At 36.9% G+C, this 20,683-nt stretch overlaps 1 protein-coding gene across 1 annotated transcript in view; it reads right to left on the reverse strand.

The window, feature by feature from the left end:
- Positions 1 to 16,634, reverse strand: part of LOC103950470 (calcium-transporting ATPase 10, plasma membrane-type) — a 29,141-nt gene extending 12,507 nt beyond the window's left edge. The window contains exons 1-18 of the mRNA XM_018648245.2: positions 16,520 to 16,634; positions 16,386 to 16,439; positions 13,028 to 13,067; positions 11,763 to 11,913; positions 10,494 to 10,610; positions 10,367 to 10,409; positions 9,733 to 9,842; positions 9,513 to 9,644; positions 9,310 to 9,399; positions 5,584 to 5,653; positions 4,298 to 4,368; positions 4,126 to 4,209; positions 3,959 to 4,036; positions 3,797 to 3,868; positions 3,514 to 3,597; positions 3,352 to 3,434; positions 3,163 to 3,271; positions 3,026 to 3,081 (exon numbers count right to left, since the gene is read on the reverse strand). Coding sequence (XP_018503761.2) covers positions 3,026 to 3,081; positions 3,163 to 3,271; positions 3,352 to 3,434; positions 3,514 to 3,597; positions 3,797 to 3,868; positions 3,959 to 4,036; positions 4,126 to 4,209; positions 4,298 to 4,368; positions 5,584 to 5,653; positions 9,310 to 9,399; positions 9,513 to 9,644; positions 9,733 to 9,842; positions 10,367 to 10,409; positions 10,494 to 10,610; positions 11,763 to 11,913; positions 13,028 to 13,067; positions 16,386 to 16,439; positions 16,520 to 16,544 — 1,469 coding nt within the window. The 5' untranslated portion in view covers positions 16,545 to 16,634. The remainder of the gene's footprint in view (positions 1 to 3,025; positions 3,082 to 3,162; positions 3,272 to 3,351; positions 3,435 to 3,513; positions 3,598 to 3,796; positions 3,869 to 3,958; positions 4,037 to 4,125; positions 4,210 to 4,297; positions 4,369 to 5,583; positions 5,654 to 9,309; positions 9,400 to 9,512; positions 9,645 to 9,732; positions 9,843 to 10,366; positions 10,410 to 10,493; positions 10,611 to 11,762; positions 11,914 to 13,027; positions 13,068 to 16,385; positions 16,440 to 16,519) is intronic.
- Between the last annotated feature and the right edge of the window lie 4,049 nt (positions 16,635 to 20,683).

The raw sequence follows: 20,683 nt of genomic DNA on the forward strand, positions 1-20,683 counted from the left end.
AGGTACCGGATAGGACTAATAATACGGTGTACCGTGTTTGGTGACCGTTTGGATTAAATAAGCACCGGATTAAATAATCCGGGCCCACCTTTTTTACCCGATGCTTACCTGCTTAGTAATACCGTGCAAATGCACGGTACAAATTAGTCGGGCTTCGGTTGGAAAGAGCAGTCTTCCTCACCATCTCTTCCTCTACAGGCGCTCTCCAGTGCTCTCCAGGTGCTCTTTCTTCCTCTCCAGGCACTCTCTCTTCCTCTCATCCCAGGTTCGTCTTCTCAACTTCTTCTTCTTCGTTTGAATCACAGTACTTTTCAAATTTCTTCTTCTAGGATTCCGCCCCTCCCTCTATTCTTCCCCCTCCTATTTTTCTTGCAATTTTCTTTCAATTGATTGAATCTAGTTATCATTTTCTCTCTAATTATGCAATTGATTATGTAATTTTGTGTTTTAATTAGAATTTTTGAATTTTAGGGTTTTCTATTGGGGTCGAATTTAGGGTTTGTTGTTGGTGTTGAACTTACAATTTTAACTCACTGTGTGTGTGTGTGTGTCTGTGCTTGCAATGTGCGCAGATAGTGTGTGCAGCGTGTGTGTGTGCAGGGTGTGTGTGTGCGTGCAGCGATGTGCGCAGATAGTGTGTGCAGTGTGTGTGTGTGTGTGTGCAGCGTGTGTGTGCAGGGTGTGTCTGCGTGTGTGTGTAGGGTGTGTGTGTGTGTGTGCAGCGTGTGTGTGTGCGTGTGTGTGCAGGGTGTGTCTGCGTGTGTGTGTGTGTGCAGGGTGTGGGTGTGTGTGTGTGCAGGGTGTGGGTGTGTGTGTGTGTGCAGGGTGTGTGTGTGTGCAGGGTGTGTGTGTGTGTGTGCAGGGTGTGTGTGTGTGTGTGCGCGCAGTGTGTGTGTGTGCGCGCAGTGTGTGTGTGTGTCTGTGCTTGCAATGTGCGCAGATTATGTGTATGTGTGTGTGCAGCGTGTGTGTGTGTGTGTGCTTGCAATGCAAGAGAAAACCAAGGGCAGCGTGTGTGTGTGTCTGTGCTTGCAATGTGCGCAGATTGTGTGTGTGTGTGTGTGTGTGTGCTCGCTTGCAATGCAAGAGAAAACCAAGGGCAGTGTGTGTGTGTGTGTGTGTGTCTGCTTGCAATGTGCGCAGATTGTGTGTGTGTGTGCAGCGTGTGTGTGCTTGCAATGCAAGAGAAAACCAAGGGCAGCGTGTGTGTGTGTGTGTATGTGTGTCTGTGCTTGCAATGTGCGCAGATTGTGTGTGTGTGTGTGTGCAGCGTGTGTGTGTGTGCAGATTGTGTGTCTGTGTGTGCAGCGTGTGTGGGTGTGTGTGTGTGCAGATTGTGTGTGTGTGTGTGTGTGTGTGTGCAGATTGTGTGTGTGTGCAGATTGTGTGTGTGTGTGTGTGTGTGTGCAGCGTGTGTGTGTGTGCAGATTGTGTGTGTGTGTGTGTGTGTGTGTGTGTGTGTGCAGCGTGTGTGTGTGTGCAGATTGTGTGTGTGTGTGTGTGTGCAGCGTGTGTGTGTGTGCAGATTGTGCGTGTGTGTGTGTGAACATGCTTCCTTCCGTTTTCAGTGTTATTATGCATTCATGCTCCAGTTACTTAATTTTTTGCCACTATCTAATAATGTTATTTTATATTATCACTAGACATGGATCAAAGAAAGGAAGAGAGCTACTAATGATAATGATCTTGCTGTGGCATTTAAAGAAATGCTTTCTGAATCAGTTGATAAGTTGGGTGAAGTTTTACAAGTTGCTTTTGGGAAAGGAGTGGATCCAAAACCTGAGATTGTTTCAGAATTGTCAAAGATGGATTTGTCTATTGAGGATCAAATCAAGGCACTAAATATCCTTTTCGAAAAGCCACAGAATGAGAGGACATTCTCGTCTTTGGATGGTGCAATGAAAAAAGCATTTGTACTCATGTTACTTGGACAAAGTAACCCCAATTGACATTTCAAACCAACAACAATATATTTTGTTAAAAGCTGTAGCATGCATATATTTTGTTAAAAGTAGCATGCATATATTTTGGCTATCTGGACAAACTGTTTCTTACTGAAACCACCTTGCATTTGTATATTTTATGAACTTGGATATGTGGGTGGATTATATATCGTAACGATTGTAGTTGCTTTTTGTGAACCTTTTTTTATGTTATTAGAAAATATTTTGAATTTGATGTATGAAATTTACTATTTTTTTGTTATTTGAAAATTTATGTGGTTTTCAATAGGTATAAATATGAGAAAAGTTCAACAAACAAAGAAAGATTTGTTAAATTTTTTTTTTCTTTTGTCCTATCCGGTTCAGTACCAAACACAGTATAAATAATACGGTCATTAATCCGATACTGCACCAAACGCCCGACTAATTTAGTCAGTACTATTCGGTGGCTATTTATACTATCCGACAGAAATAGTCAGTACAGTCCGAGCTGCCAAACGAGGCCTATATGTATATAACTATCTTCTTTGTAGATTATGTGTGTACAACGATTCATATTAATTATTTCGTCATCATGCTCCATTGATGGGTGTGAAGGAGGAGCACCATGAAATATGATGCTGGCTTGGTGGAACTAGAAGCGAAGTGCAAATATATCGTTCTTTTGTCGTCACAAGTTTTGGAATTATTAGACAATTTGTTTGGACCAATTTATCATATTGGCTTATCATGAACAACTTCAAATATATTGTTATGTTTTTAGTAATTGGATGTTGCTATTTAATGATGGAAATAGCATCTACTAAAATTTATAATGTGTCAATTGGATGAATATATATATATATATATTTTTTTTTTTTTTTTTTTTTTTTACGAAGATGGATATTACCGATAACCGATTGAAAATCCGTTACCCGGTGGATATGGTTATGAATAATCCCTGATGGTTAATTTGCGGTTATGGATAATCCCCCATGGTTAATTTTCGTGATTATGGGGATGGATATATCATTTTCATCCCCAAACCAAACCGTTGCCATCCCTAATGCCCAGAGACACAACACATGGTATAGAAGACTTACGTCAAGGTAACAGCTAATGGGAGCCCTTCAGGAACAGCAACCACCACAATGGTGACCTAGAACAGTTTTCAGATTAGTCAAATTCACACAAACACTCGTATGCAGGAGAGTGAATAACCAAGGAATTATTGACATACCGCAATAGTAACAATTTTAATGGCTCCATCTATGGCATCTCCAAATTTTGTCTTTCCCGCTTTAAACTGAGGGCTTCCATTTGCATTTTTTGTATGGCCAGTAAAGTATCTGCACACGTAACAGTACTCTATCATAAATCAAGTGTCACTGTCATAGAGAAGGGGTCATTAGTGAAGATCAAAATATACCTAACCAACAGGACTATCAAGACAAGTAAAGCCACTGTGAGTCCAACAATACCAATGAAAGTTGCAACCCCGTTTAAGCGCACCTGTTCAGAGATGTATATGTTTGAGTACAGGATTTCATGCATCGAATGACTATATTCATGTTAATAGTTCATTGCTGACCTGCAAAGGAGTTTCTTCACCAGTATCTTCTGAAATACTAGCCATGAGCATTCCCCATTCAGTATTAGTCCCAACACTGGTTACCTGAAGAAACAATGATAATAATATTAAAATATTGAAAATTATATTTCAAAATTACATGGGCAGCAAAAAAAAACAAGCCTATGGAAAACAAAGTTTCAGTAATCAGAAAGAATTTCAGATTTGTCATTGACTGACTGTAGAAAAACTCTTATAAATCTATGAGTCAAGGGAAAAGGAAAAGAGAGATTGGAATCTTTACCAGCATGCTACCATTTCCATCTGCTACTTTGCAGCCCGACATTAGAAATGGATTTTTGGAGTCCTTGCGTACCTGAAAAAAGGAAAATACATACATCATATGTTTTACCGAAAATAAATGGTCAATGTTCAAACAAGGATAGGAACATGTATTGAGGCTCACAATCTTGCTCTCTCCAGTCATACTAGACTCATCTATCGCAAGTGAGTGTCCAGTTATTAAAATGCCATCAGCAGGGACCTACATATAGAATCACAATATCAATAAAATTTTCAATTGGAATGTAATTGTGAAATATATATGAAACATTTTCTGACAAATGTGCATACCTGATCGCCGATGTTAAGGGGTACAACATCACCAACAACAAGATCATAAATTGAGACCTCAACACGTCTACCACCTCTAATGACCTGCACAATACCTCCAAAGCTAAATATCGGCACATGAGAAGAAATAAAATTCCCATAAATCTGACAGAGATGAGAACCAGAAGCGCACCTCCAAATGTATATTTCTCTTTTCCTCATTTAGATTCTGGAACTGAAGAGACTGTCTGTAATCACTAACGGCTGCAAGGGAAAAGCTTGTGAGTGTGTACCACTTCAGATTAATAGAAACTCACATTTATTTAGAATTCAAGTAATAAACTTGTAAACGCTCATGGCTAAACACCCCAAAAAAGAGCAAAGATGATTAAACATCATCCAATTTGTAAATCACATATATGGTGATGAGTGACATAAATAGTACCCCCTCCAATAATGATACACACACACAGAGATATACGTGTCATTAAATAAGGACCCTTGGATGTTATGTAATCTAATGGCTCAAAAGGAATGTAAAAATGTTTGTCCCAAAAAAAGAAAAAGCACACACACAGATAATCGGGGAATTGATGTATTCTGGCCACCATGAACAGTTTTCACTCAATTTAGTTCTTGGGAAATAATTACAAAACTTGCAGAGCTTATTCACAGAATTTTATTTGAATATGGAGATGGAAAGAAAGAAAACTGTTAAAACTCTATAATATATATATATATATATGTGTGTGTGTGTGTGTTTATTATTTAAAGCAAGTTGACTAGTACATGCAACCAATGTATTAAAAGCATGAGGCATGAGGCAAAGCCTCACGGGACCCAAATTTTTTAATATATACACTGAGCATACACATATTATATTTATAAAAAAAAAAAGATTATTAATCAACAATCACCCTGAGCACACACATATATTATAAATATATATACACACATATATTATATTATATATATATAATATAGGATCAAAAGCACAATGAGCACACATATAACAATGCACGCAGACGACACACATATAACAACGCAGACGACACACATAACAATGCACGCAGACAGCACACACATCCATTATATAAAAAAAAAAAAAAAATCAGGAAAAAAAAAAAAAAAAAAAGGCAGAAAGACGAAAGTGCAAGGAAGAGGTATGGGGCAATTAAAACCCTACCAATTTGGGTTTCGGAGTAATAAAATAAAAAAAATAAAAAAATGAAAAAAAAAACCCATGAGGCTCGCCTAGGCGGCCCCGGCGACGCCTTCCGCCCACTCCCTCAAAATAGAGGCAGCAACCCTCACGCCCAGCCCCAGAGGACGCCTAGGCGCACCCTGAGGCGAGCCTTTTAAAACATTGCATGCAACACAACAGCCCCTACAAGCAAATTAACTAAAATGTCGGAAACAAAAATGACACTGAAATATATACATTTTAGCCATCAGCGTATACACTTGCTCAATCAATACCTGTGACAACAATGACAAGGAGAACTGCAAAAGCAATGCTGCCCCCATCATACCATCCCTCCTCTATACCCTGTAAGCAACAAAGAACGCATAAGATGAACACCGTAAAGAAATTTCGGGTTTAAGATGAATAAATAAAATGGGATTTACAGGGATTTGTGATATCACTTTTCTCCAAATATGATTACGAAATCATCAACACTCCCACAAAAAGTGACAGATTTGCAACCATGTAAGCACTATATTTGTGATGATCAATGTTTTAAAAGGCGAGGGCAAGGCCAAGGCGTTTCTTGGATAGCCTCGCCTAAGCAATAATCTCAAGGCGTGAGGCGATATTCTCAAGGCGTGAGGCAAAAGTTTCACAGTACCAAAAATTATTATAATACTTAATATATATACATAAAATATAATACTTTGTAAAAGAAATATCCATTGTCATTTAAACAACTAAGCCAAAAACAAGCATATAATTCAAATAATAGTCAAGATCATCACAAACAATAACAAAGTCTTATCCCACTTAGTAAGGTCGACTGTATGAATCCTAGAATGTCATTGTGCCACGTCTTCCATTAGATCCAAGTACTCCAAGTCTTTTCTTAAAGTCTCTTTCCAAGTCTTCCTAGGTCTTCCTCTACTTTTTCGACCTTAAGCCTCTGTCTCTTAATCACATCTTCAAATCGAAGCATATGTAGACCTTCGTTTCACATGTCCAAACCACTTTAACCAATTTTCTCTCATGTTTCCTTCCATTTCAGCTACTCCTAGTTTACCTCAGATATCCTCATTCCTAATCATATCCTTTCTCGTGTGCCCTCACATCCAATGAAGCATTCTCATCCCCGCTGTGTACATGTTGTTGCTTCACCGCCCAACATTTCGTGCCTGGCCTTATTGCCGTCCTATAAAAATTTTCCTAAGCTTTAGTGGCATACAACGGTCGGATAACACACCCGATGCACTCTTCTACTCTACGATGCATGGACACGGACACGGACACGGACACGAGGATACGACACGGAGATACGTCAAATTTCTAAAAACTAAGACACGATACGGCATGGATACGGCAATTTATATAATAAATATATATTTAAAACATATATTTTAAATAACAATGAAAAAATTAATTACTCAAAATTTAATTTATAGTGTTTCAAACTCTCAAAAAATAAAGGATGGTAGTGGTGTAAATTCAGTGGGCTATGTAGTTTTGGGCTTTAGTCTCATTTAAACCCTTTAAAGAAATAAAAATAAAAGAAATGTCGACCTAGCAGTCATCTTCTTCGTGAAGCCTCCTCCACCAGATCGGGTCGTCTTCGTGCGACGCCTTCCTCCGTCAAATTGCGTCATCTTCTTCACGAGGTGTCCTTCCACCAGATTGCGTCATCTCCTTCATGAGGTTTTCTTCCACGAAATTGTGTCAAAGGCCATGGTGCAGATATCTGTATCTAGACAGTCGGATACCCGTATCTAAACAGTCGGATACCCGTATCCATCTGTCAAATGTCGTATCTATTGATCCAGATACGTATCCAACGCGTATCCGATCGTATCAGAGGCGTATCGTGTTCATTTGTGTATCCGACACGCGATACGCGGGCGATGTGCCGTGTCTGTGCATCGTAGCTTCTACTTCATCCATCCAGCTTGTATTCTATGGTTGAGGTCTCCATCCAACTCTCGGTTCTTTTGCAAGATCGATCCTAGGTAGCGAAAGCAATCGCTATTTGGTACTTCCTGATCTCCAATCCTCACCCTTAACTCATTTGAACCTTCGTTCGCACTGAACTTGCGCTCCATATACTCTTTCTTTGCCCGACTTAGGCGAAGATCTTTAGATTCCAACACTTCTCTCCAAAGGTTAAGCTTCGCATTTACTCCTTCCTGAGTTTCATCTATCAACACTATATCATCTACAAAAAACATACACCAAGGTATATCATCTTGAATATGTCATGTTAACTCATCCATTACCAATGCAAAAAGGTAAGGATTTAAAGACAAGCCTTGATGTAACCCTACAATTATGGGAAAGTTTTCGGTTTGTCCTTCATAAGTTCTTACGGCATTCCTTGCCCCATCATACATTTCCCTTATAGCTTGGATATATACTACTTCTACCCCTTTCTTCTCTAAAACCCTCCAAAGAATGTCTTGGACCCTATCATACGCATTTTCCAAATCTACAAAGACCATGTGCAAATCCTTTTTAATATCTCTATATCTTTCCATCTATCTTCATAAGAGATAGATTGCCTTCATGGTTGAGCGCCCTGGCATGAACCCGAATTGATTATCCGAGACCCGAGTCTCTTACCTTAATCTATGCTTAATTACTCTCTCCCATAGCTTCATGGTATGCCTTATTAACTTAATACCCTTATAATTCATGCACTTTTGTCCGTCGCCCTTATTCTTGTAGATAAGCACCAAAGTGCTCTTTCACTACTCATTTGGCGTCTTCTTCGTTTTCAAAATCTTATTGAAAATGTTTGTGAGCCATGATATACCCATCTCTCCCAAGACTTTCCACACTTCGATCGGTATATCATTTGGGCCCAATGCTTTTCTATGCTTCATCTTTTTCAAAACTACAACCACTTTGTCCTTCCTAATTCAGTGGTAGAATGAGTAGTTTCTACACTCTTCTAAGTTAGTCAACTCCCCCAAAGAATAACTTCTTTCATATCCTTCATTAAAAAGATTACGAAAATAACCTCTCCATCTGTCTTTGATCATGATCTTTGTAGCAAGAACCTTTCCATTCTCATCCTTGATGCACCTCACTTGGTTCAAGTCTCGTCTTCTTTTCCCTTGCTCTTGCTAGTTTATAGATATCCAACTCTCCTTCTTTGGTATCTAGTCGCTTATACATATTGCCAAAAGCCACTAGCTTTGCTTCTCACAGCTTTCTTCACCTCCTTCGCTATTCTATAACTTTCACAGTTTTCGTCGGTTCTATCCTTGTATAAGGCTTTACAACATTTCTTCTTAGCCTTAACTTTTGTCTGTACCTCCTTCTTCCACCACCAAGATTCCTTTTGGTGTGGAGCAAAACCCTTGGACTCTCCTAATACCTCTTTTGCTACTTTCGGATACAACTAGCCATGGAATTCCACGTTTGGCTGCATGAGATTTGCATGATGTCGCTGGCCTGCTGCTCTCGCTCTATGTTCTTTTACGCAAACGCGAAGTGAGAGAGACGCTATTTCAGTTTTTTTTTAAAACGCTGCCCAAAACAACATCATTTTGGGTTTGGCTTTTGTAAAAAAAAAAAAAAAAATAGAAATAAAAAATTGAACGCCCACATCATGCCTCCCCAACGCCTAGACGGAAATATAACCCACTCCTGCTGGGCAGAGGCATTTTCTTGATAGCACCACCCAAAAAACTGCCTAGGCTGGTCTCAAACTAGTTTTTTAAAACATTGATTAATGATAGAGATCATTTCTCTAAAGTTGGAACATCATGGCCTTCACAATATATGCAATCAACTAGGGTGTAGTATTTAAGAAAGACAAATCAAGGGACAAATCAAGAGTGTAGTATTTAAGAAAAGACAAATCATGCTACAACAATAACTCAGACTTCAAAACAAACAGGACATTATCAGAATACAAAAGATCACCACAACTAGCAGATATTCATAAGACCACCCTAAAAGTTTCACATCCTACTGTGATGAAGGACGCAGCTATTAAGAAGCCAATGCCAGCTCACCTCTGTTTTTATACCCAGCGCTAAAGAAGCCACTGCAGCTACCATCAAAATGATCAGAGTAAGATCTTGCCAAGCTTCCCAAAGAAATCTCTATCAGACAGAAAAAGAAAAAAGAAATATATTATAAAAGAAAAAAATTTCCTTTTTTTTCTTATTATATCCAATGTAGAAACTTCAAAAGTTCACAACTGTAGCAAATTTACCCAGAAACTTCTTGCTTTTTTCCGAGGATATGTGTTCGACCCAAATGCATTTTTCCGTTTTAGTAAATCAGCATCATCTTCATGAATTCCCTTGTCAAGATTTGTTTTCAATAAGTCCCCTAAGCCTGTGACCTGATTTAAGAAAACAACAGAACAAATATAAGCAACAGTGTTTATGTACCAACTTCAGATCATGAAAGAGGTTATGTGGTGGACTTGCCCCCCCATATTGTTGAAGAGCAGCAAAATTATGATCCCTCGTCACTGGAACTAGTTCCTCTTGTCCAATGGGAAAATCGCCAGTAGGATTTGGTTTCGGTACTACAATCCCTGACAATAAGAAGCAACAAGTTGACTATAGAACTATTGCAAAGAACAGTTTACCCAACAGGATTTATGCATCATGATGGTGGAGCGAATGAGAGAAATGTCTAAAACACAATCCTTAAAAAATGAAACAAGAAAGCAACCTCACAAATCCAACAACAATTTAAATGACAATGAACCGGAAATGAACAGAGCATGACAAACAAATTGCCATACCGTCTTAGGAAAGAAAAATGAACATTTACAATTGGAACATTGCACAATATAGGAAATCAAACATCTGCTTGTTACCAGGTATTCTACAAGAAGAGTGAGGCAAGACTACACACACTTGCTCAGAACTGAACAATGGCATGCTCGAGAACAACAGCAGTTTATTTTGAAATAAATACTCTTCTACTAGTATCATACCACTGTTGGATCTAAATAATTGAAGCATGGGGCAATATCAAATTAATGCTGCATGTTTTTTCCCACAGGTAATATTTGCAAAGAATTAATGGAAATTAAAATAATAAAAAAAGTACCATTCACTTGTTGATCTGCAGCTTCCTTGAAAAGATATGCAGCCTATTTTAAAAATAAACAAAAAATCATATGTTAAGATACTAGGACATGAGTGACATATGACACGTTTATTTTGAAGTGAATTACTCGTATGGCTTGTGCATGTGCTCTAATCTTCCTTAGTGTATGCTGCTTTTCTTCTTCCTTTTTCAAGTCTAAGGTGTACCGGAATCGACGAGAAGCATTCAGCACAAGTGCTGCTTGCTACAACAAAACAAAAAAAAAAATAGTTTAGAAAAAAGCCTCGATAAAAAGATCAGATCAAATCAAATAAAACAAATGACTTCCGCTAAAAATGTAAACTAAGCACCCAAACGAAATTTCCAATTTTTAGTTTAAAAGTACATGGAAACCAGGTATTTCATGGACTCTCACCAAGCCTGACCTGGTGGCATCTAGGGTATAAATTCCCTTGAAAGATAGGCATTTTGTGTTTTATTATCATATCCAATATAGCAATTTCCTTTGGCAATATTAAATTGAGAAGATTGAAACATGAACAACCACGTATATAACTCCCATCAATCATATGTGAGGAAGTCAAAAGTCACTCATCACAACCCCCCACGGTTAAATACATAAACAAATATACAAAGAGAACCTCAAAAATCATAATTTCATTTGGTAACACTCCCATACAAAAGATACTCGTAGAACCTTCCGATTTTATTTCAACTGTATATCCACTACTTTATAGGTTAAATTTATAATTCTAGCCATACTAAACCTAAAACTGTTCGAAAAGTCCTTTTCCCCTCTCCCTCAAAAACGAGACTAATCTTTTCCACATAGAGGGGGCAACTACACTATTAATAGAAATTTACCATTAGTACCGAAAATCGACATTAGAATCCAAAACCTAAACCGCAGAGGAAGATACATACACAACAGTTATAGGGTGAACTACCAATTTAGTACCTGAATTATCACCCAAGTGAAAATTAGGTCCCTAAACTATTTTTTTCAGAAAATGAGTCCTTGAATTATAAAAATCTGCCAATTACATCCCTAATATTAGATTCGAAACTACTATATTCAATTTTCCGTCAATTTAAGTCATGTTTCTTTTATGTATGGAGTTAACTTTGGCAGGTAAATTAGACGTTAGATTAGCAACCTATATGAAATGTTAAGGGCTTATAAGCAAGAAAATGACAATTTTTAATGAATTTACGAAATTTTATACCGAAAAATAATTCAATGACTAAATCGGCACTTCACCCTAGAACATATGAACCAAAAATACACCTCCAAAACAACATATACAGAGATGAAGAACAAGTAGCAAATAAATAAATAAAATATATACAAATTAACTGTAAAACTGCAAAATGTGATATAAATTGGAAAGCATACCCTCCAGCGCTTGAGGCGATCGACCGAAGCATCCTTAGTTCTGGCAATGTAAAAAGGACTGGACGAGGACTCGCCGTCCAAGTCACCGGAGCGGCTGCCGCCGGCCTCCAAATCCGAACGTGAGCCTCTTGATTGATTCATCGTTAAAAACCTGTCGCAGGAGAGATGGCGCTGTTAGTTGCACCCAACCACTCGAAAACCTTCTCACACCCCCAAATTCTCACCCTCCGAACCAAATTTCAGCTCCCGAATCTCTAATTTCACTTCAAATTTTCGCAAACTCGAACGCTCGTCACTGATTTTCCTACTGTCTAACCCATAGTAAAAACTAGTGCAACTTCCGGCCCAGAACCTCCCTCCGCTCCGCCGCACTTTCTCGCTCTCGAAAACGCTCCGGCTCTCCACTTTCTCTAAACCTTGGCAGAAATGTTGGGGATCCAAAACCAAAACCGGAAAAGTTTGACTACTATGTGTAGCTTGATAGTGCGTTCACTTTTGCAGTCGAGAGACTCCACCGGGAAACTTCCTACTACCTTCTCAAAAGACCAGTGAAACAAGGCACTGTACGAATAGAAAGGATACTTTGGACAAGGCCAATAAGGTACTTTCAAAATATTCCCCCGGTAAACTTCCTAGATTGTCCGCTTCTCGTATAGAAAATTACAGCAATATCCCTAAACCTTAGCCAAATCAGAGCTTTGGCTAAATTAAAAACTTATGAGTATTGATCCTAAATTTGTTATAATGTAGAGCAATGATCCTTTGACTAACTCCGTTATAACTTTCTCTAGAATAAAAGGTTTAAAGGGGCAAAAGATGGATGGAAGTTCTAAAAGAGTTAACCAAAATGATCATTATTTTACATCATTACAAATTCATAGACTAATATTCATGAATTTTTAGTTCTAAGACTAAAACTGTGATTAAGTTAAAATTGATAAATCATTGCCTCAATTATCTCTAGATCGAATATATGTGTTGATATTCCCTTTTTTTTAATCAATATATGTGTTGATATTCTAATTTTTGAAGATTTGCCTTGAGTTTCTAGTTCATCTTATTCCTTCCCACAAAAATCCAAAAAATTGGAATCAAAATAAAACCAATTTAAAAATTCAAACAAAAACAATTGCTTCAACAATAATTAGACTTGGCATAACACGTATAAGATGTATGAATAATTTAGAATATCGCGTGATTAAATTTTATATTCATAACAAGAGTTGAGATTAAAAATAAAAAAAATAAAAAAAAAACTAGTATACCTTGTAATTGGTGGTAAAAGAGAAGCAATATGAGTCTTACCTGCGCCAATCAAACCATTAAATGAGTTTAACTTCAAACAAAGAACAGAGTTTTTAGTTGAAAATAAAGACAGTTGATACATAAAAGACGAGTATCCAAGTCAATTATCTTCCTGTTAAATACCCATTTTGATCCATGAGAGTTTACCAACAAGGGAGATTATATTCATATGTCTCAAATTACTTCTCCCACATCGTTTTATTTTTTTAATATTTTCTATCATGGTGTGTAGAAAATATTAAAAAATTAAAAAAATATGAAAAAAGTAATTTGAGGTGTATAAATATAATCTCTCTACGAACAAATAGATAGATAAGCGACGAGACACGTGAGAACTTTAATATTCATGTCAAAAATCCGCTTTGACCATTGGAGGGTATAATGGGAGAAAAGGTTAGAAGTGGAAATTGGTTCGTACAGTAAATTGTATTTACAGTGTTAATTACTATAGGTGCATTCTTATGGCCCAACGCGGCAAGTCACCGACCGAGGGGAGGAGAGAGAGTGTTTTGCGGCGTTGAGGAAGGAACGCGTAATTAGTGAATGACGTACGTTTCCGCGTGGTGGCGGTGGGTGGGGGATGAGGACCTCTCACATCCTATTCATCTCTAGGATGGTATATGGTCAATTTTAGTTAGGCAGTAATTGTATTTAATTTTAAATGAATAATTTAAAATATTTTTTGATAAAATGAAAGGGTAGGATTTAAAGATTCTTAAAATCCTCACAAGGAGGATTTAGATGATAAGAAATTTTTTATTGTAACAGGAGCACGAATGGTATACTACGTATTTTTATGTAAATGGTTGAAAATTTTATTTTTTAAGTTATAAATTTTTTAACACATATTCCACTATTTGTATAGTAACACATAATGTACCAACTTATATGCTAGTTATATTAAAAAATCTCTCTTCGGATGAGATCCAAACCCCTTTTTTTTGGGGTGGGGGGGGGGGGGGGGGGGGGGGTCGGCAGGTCACACTAGGCACGTTGGGGTGTCATTTGCATAGTGGTTTAATGCTGGATATGAACGTGGGTGCCTTTTATTGTTCCGAATCGAATCATGTGATCGTTGAATCTAAATCTTGTAGTGGGAATTTGATTTGATGTTTTTGTTTGAAGCAAGGAAAGAATCAAACGGTGATGACAAAGTTTTGCCTAAAAAATCTACTACTTTTAAAAAAGAAATTTAATAATCAAGAGATAGAAAATGTTTGAGATAATTATACTGTTGCTCAGCATCGCTAGTTTATCTTTTACGGAAGAGCACTCGATCAATTTTGTTACACTCATTTAAGGATTGTTGCTTCGAAGCAAATTTTCTGGCTATCTCCGCACTCCACCTCCTTGATCACTGAGTGGTCATTTAGTGAGCTTAGCTGGTGATTTGGGTTGTTTATCTCGATGATAAAGGTTATCATCTTACCATATTATTGGCCGACCTTACCTAGTTTGGAAATTAGCTTTAAAATGTACTGAATTAGCTAGGCGAGAAAATAATGAAGTGCGAACAAAGGTATAGAAAATAGGGCAATTATGGAAAGTTTGTTGAGTCGGCCATGAAGACACTGCTGAAGCATCACCATTCATAATTTGGTCACACTTTATATATATTTGATGTCGATCGATGCGGTGTGGTGGTACTACAGATTAGATTGTTGACGGGTGGAAAGTTAGAGCACTGTCCAAAGTTTCGAGTGTAAGGCGTTGATTGGGAAAACAGGTAGGCAACATATGGGCGTGACTTGTGGAAGTTTGGCACTAGAATTTGTTGTATGATGGACTAAGGAGTATGGGCAAGACAAAGTCTGAGAGAGTTGAATAGAGAGATAAGAGAGAAAGATAAATAAAGGAGAAAACATTATCCTTGGATACACAACTACTTTGGTCGAAAATAAAATAATGTAGTGACTAGAATTAAGACACTTCTTGAATTATTTAGAGTTGTAATTCAATTAGAATTTTAAAAAAATTTTAAATTTCGAAATATTGATGGAATGTTATAAGATATTTCTAGCGTCGACCTAAGTTTATAGGTTGTCAATAAAAATTTTAGAAGAAGCAAATGGCCTTCTATCACAGTGGTAGACGCAGTGTTGCACCATGGTATGCGTTCTGACTCCATCAACTCTCTATTCTAACAAATCTATCGTTTGACAAAAAAAAAAATATAGGTTTTAAAAGACATTAAACAAGTGTGTGCAAATCAAAGTGTGTAGGATTTTGTTAAGTTGTGGATTTTGATGGATTTTAAAGTAAAATGTATATAGCAAAGTTCATAAACATTCTCACAATTTCTCCAAAAATTGCTTTGCATTCTACTTCCCTCCTCCCTGTTAAGCTCGCTCCCGTATCAATTTGTCAAATCTTAGTTTGTTTTACGTGGTTTTCTTCGATAAGTTTCTCGTTAACGAGGTTCACATCGTTAGTGTAAAATGTTTAGTTTTCTTTGTTTTAGAAAAGGCTGTATTTTACATAGAGAATTGGCGATGTTTGTACGATATTTTGTTTGTTTATGCTCTCTGATAATATTTCACGTTGCTGTGTTTTTAAAAGGCTGTATTTCACGTTGCCGTCTTAAAAGTTAAAACCACGACAGTTTACCGCAGTACGAAGAAGAAGAAGAAGAAGAAGAAGAAGAAGAAGAAGAAGAGGAGGAGGATGAGGAGGAGGAGGAGTGGCGTCGTCCAGTAAGCAACGACTGCAACAAGGTCAAGGTTGGTCAACGTTTTTATCAAATAGGAACAAAATGGCCAAAGTTACGACAACCTTTGTTATTATTTGTCTCCTGTATCTCGCATGCAACGATGATATGCCAGTTTTCCATGAAATGTCCGTTAAATAAAAAAATAACTCCAGCTTCACTTGTCGGCCAATTAATCCATCAAAAATATGGGTCGGCATATAAATCCAAATTCATGTAAGGATGGAGTAGAAATTATTATAAAAACATTTTTTAGGGTAAGTTAAATTAAGGTATAAAACTTCAACAGTGAGGAGATAAAATTTCAAGAGCTGGAAAAGTTTGGTCAAAATATTTTGGAGCCCAGACAAGAAAGTGGCATTTTAATTATGTACGAAAAAATAAATAAACAGGAAGAAACAAAGCAAGATGATGACTTAAGGCAATAACTCTCCCCCCCTCCCATTTTTCCCTAGATTTTAATTTGTATATTGCTTAATATCAGTACATATTATATTATTCTAAATTTTTCTTTTTTGTCCGAATCTGATACATATATTTTTCTTCCAGATATGAACGAATAAACGCTGAAAATTAATTAATTAAAGCCGATTAAGTAAATTAGTACGTACCAGATTTTGCAGAATATATATTCAGAACACCGCCGAAGTGTTGTCTGATATGATCTTCAGAAGAAAAAACAATGATGATCAATATCTCTGCATCGCCAACGAGATTGAGATCTTATATACATAAGAAGCCTGACCTGCTATTAATAATCCACCATGCATGCGTATATTATTTTTCGTGTCTATAGTAAGAGTGCATGCTCTAAAATAATTTCCAGTAATTACTCTACGCAAAGCATGCAGTACTCTCAATCAAAACGGACTAACGTAAACTGGATACAAGCTAAAATAGATCTAGGGTGGAATTTAAAACATAAAAAGGTTCTATGCATGTCGGTTGGATTGGTATGACTTCGTGTATAGGTGGAAGGTATAAAAATTAGGGAATTTTAACAAAAATTTTCCGGTAATGTTCATTTTAACGAAAAATCACATTTTTACACTAAAAAGTCAATCATGGTACTATTCACTTTACCCTTTATTTTGTCCTTATCGTTAAAACTCAAAGTTTTCAAACATTTTTCATTAGTTTTCCTTCAAAATTATGTAAAATCTGCCTTTTATACACTTATTGCCAAATTAAGCAATTTTAGTTGGTCGCAAAATTCAACTTAAATGTAAATGGTTGAGTCTAATTCGTATATTTTTTATTTAACACGTCTGATCAAACAATTGTTGTCCAATAATTTAAAGTTCAAAATTTCTCCAACGATTAAAGTAGACAGTAGTCGCTAAAAATGGTCATTGATCGACTACAAGTAATTAAAAATGGTCATATCCAAATTAAGAATAACTTTGCCATATTCGAACGCAAATGTATATGAAAAGAATTGATCTTCACCTCTTTATAATTGACAACTTTCATATTCAGATATGGGCTTTATGAAGTTTCAAGGAAGGTATAAAGCTTCTCCGTGAATACATACTATATTTGGACCACCTTTCTCTTTTTTCTTTCTTTTGTGCTTTATTTTATTTATTTTTTCTAATTGATCTTATTTGATCTTATTTCGTACATCGATCTGTACGCCTTAAGTGGGGCGGCCTTTGCTTGTCAATTGGTTTTGGCACTGCGTATCCATCCATTCGTATAAATTAAACGACATGTGTGTAAGAACCTACCCTTCGATCGGAACAGTCGTCACAGGCTGTCTTATAAGCTTTCTTGAGTTTCTTCTCTGATTTAGGTTACGGTGCATGATTTCACGTCCAAGTAATCTAATCCCTGTCCTAATTAATCCTGTTAAATGTTAATCTTTATTCTGAAAGTCTTGTAATTAGTTTTATGGATGGAAGGACTCTATCATCTGTGACAGATTAGATTGAGAGGTTACCTTACACTATTACATGTGATCGACAAATGTCTTCATCACCTGCAGGTAATAAGGTGGAGGCTCACATAACACCATGCAAACCAACAAAGAAGTGGGATCGACAAAACGCAACACACAAGACCTAGCCTCTTGCAAAACAGACCTGGATGCTATATTTAGATGGGGCGGATATCATCACATACTGGCTACTTAAGATATTGAAGCATATGTCCTACAACAGAAACATCTTGAAGTTCAATTCCATTATACTGATCGAATGGGATCGTTACTAATTGCATTGAGACTTGAATAAGACTTCACACCTAAAAAATTGGAAACAATATGAATAATGAACTGCGAGAACATGTTTGAACCTTTTGACACTTAAATCGATCATTGTTGCATTTTATCTAAACAATGATGTGTCAGGAGATTTATGATTACAAGGGCTTCCATGGGATCAATACAATATATAATACTTGCGTTTCCAATGGCACTATGTCACCTTTTACGAATAAATATTCATCATGTAAATTTATAATCAAAATTGTTTACCTTGTTAATCTTCATTTGAAGATCTCTCATCAAAAAAAAAATTATTCGAATCGAAGATTGTTTAGTCATCTAAATGTATCAACACTACAAAAAAAAAAGTAGTCATTACTGATGAAGATTTTCCTAGGGCCCCAAAAAAGGGTCATAAAAAGCACATTTTGCGACCATAAAATACGGGTCATCGGTAACATGGCATGAATTTTTTATTTTTTTTACCAACGCACATAATGTCCTCGGAAAAAGTCTCAAGTTTCATCGGAAATGCACTTTTGTTTGGGGGGAAGAATTGGCGCCAGTTGTATTAACGACGAGTAAAGTTCTTATTGGAAATAGAATGGTTATCTCCGAAGGTTTACTCATGTTGACGAAACAGATTTAGTATTTTCGAGGGAAAAAAAGTCCTCTTGGAAATGTTTTTATATTTTTTAGGGGAAAAAAAGTCCTCTCATTAATACTTTTATATTTTCGAGGGTGATCAGTTGTTGTCGGAAGTAATCATATTTTTTTTGACAAAATTTTTTCTTTGTCAAAATAAATTTTTAAGGCATATGGTTTTGTTGGAATTAATTATTTACCAATGGTCACATGTGTCGTTGGAATACTCTTGAAATAAGTTTGATGCTTAATTTAAATTCTACAATAAATAGATTATATAACTTAGAATACATATGGAGAAGATTGGACTAGGGGTGGGCACGGGCCGAGCCCAAATTTGAAGGGACCGGACCGGATCGCTTAAAAAGGAAACGAGCCAGGTCGGGCATTACAAATCTAAAAATTGAAACCAAACCTAACATGGCCCGTTTCAAACGGGCCGATTCGAGACGGGTCCACATGTTCTCTTAACTTTTTTTTTTTTTTGGTTTTTTGATCACCTCTCGGAGTCCGGGTGGGCAAACAGTCCCAAACTTGCTATCCCCCACATAGACGTGCTCATCCTAACCGTCGACCACGTCATTCCACACAAACTCGATCTCCTCGTCGCCTTCCTCAAATCACTCCAAGATCTCATCTTAGCCAAACCCAACCCGACCCAAACCCGCTCTTAGAATTCGTCATCCCAGATCTTCCGTTCATTCCACCATGTTCGAAACCTCTTGATCGAGCTCCCGTCGAGCGATCTTCGGTTCGAGAATGAGCGAAAACCGGCAAAGGTGCGTTATCGGAGACAGAGGCGTAAAAAAGATAGAGAGAGACTATGGGAGAGAGAGATCAAGAGGGATGAGACTGAGAATCGGAGATTGAGATTGAGGTCTGAGATCAAGTCATCAAGATTGAGGTTCGAGAATGAGAATAAGAGAGATAGGGTTAGGGAAGAGTTGAGTGGTGACTCGGAGTCGGGATAGAGAGAGAGGGTGAGGGGAGAGTTGAGTGTGAATTGAGACTGAGAGTGAGAATAAGAGAGATAGGGTAAATGGGTAATAATAGAGGATAAATCATATATGCAATGAACGGTCTGGGCCGAGGACCCCTTTTTTCGAATTTTTAGAACCGGTCAGCCTTGTTATTTATAAGGAACCAGCCCGGCCCACCCCATTTTGTATTTATAATCTTTGGACCCGCCCCGTACTGGCCCTAAACTGCAAAGAACCGGCCTGCCTCGCGAATCCAGGAACCTTTTGCCTACCTCTAGATTGGACCATAAAATTAAAATAAAATTGTTGAGCAAAAAGGTGTATAATTTAACATAGTATTCTATGATAAGGAGATAATTTGCATGCCTTTGTTAACTCATAACAATTATCCTGGACATTGAGCAAAATACAACCACATCTAAATTGTGAGTTTTCGTTTATAACCGTCAAAAGGTTTTGTCCCATTACCTAATATCTAAATATCTGTTTTTTGCGATTTTTTACTTATGCAATCTTGGAGCATATACAAACAAGTTTGATGGTTGGATGGTTGAAACTAGTTTTGTAGAATGTGTATCTCTTCAAAACGGTAGATTTAACAAACACTTGAAATTTATTTTATACTTCCATTAAGTAGAACATAATAATTTGTGGTATCCACTAGTGCAAATATCAAATATCTTAAATTGAAGATTAAATTCGTTTATATTACTCTTATAGGTTGAGGAGTGTATTTGTAAAAAATCATCAAAGTTGGAATTAAAATAACCGTTAAATCATGAGTTTTTTTTTATAACCGTTGAAATGTTTCGTCTCGTTACCTAATATTCGAATGTTTGTTTTTTGCGATTTTTTATGTATGCGATCTTGGAGCATATACAAACGAGTTTGATGGTTAGATCGTTGAAACTAATTTTGTAGAATGTGTATTCTTTCAAAACGATAGATTCAACAAACATTTGGAGTTTATTTTACACTTCCATTAAGTAGAACATAATATTTTGTGGTATCCACTTGTGCTAATATTTTAAATTGAAGATCGAATTCATTCATCGTACTTTTATAGGGTCGAGCTTGA

The sequence above is a fragment of a genome, unplaced genomic scaffold (genome assembly GCF_019419815.1).
Source record: "Pyrus x bretschneideri cultivar Hongxiangsu unplaced genomic scaffold, Pyrus_bretschneideri_v1 Contig36, whole genome shotgun sequence".
In the NCBI taxonomy this organism is placed as follows: domain Eukaryota; kingdom Viridiplantae; phylum Streptophyta; class Magnoliopsida; order Rosales; family Rosaceae; genus Pyrus; species Pyrus x bretschneideri.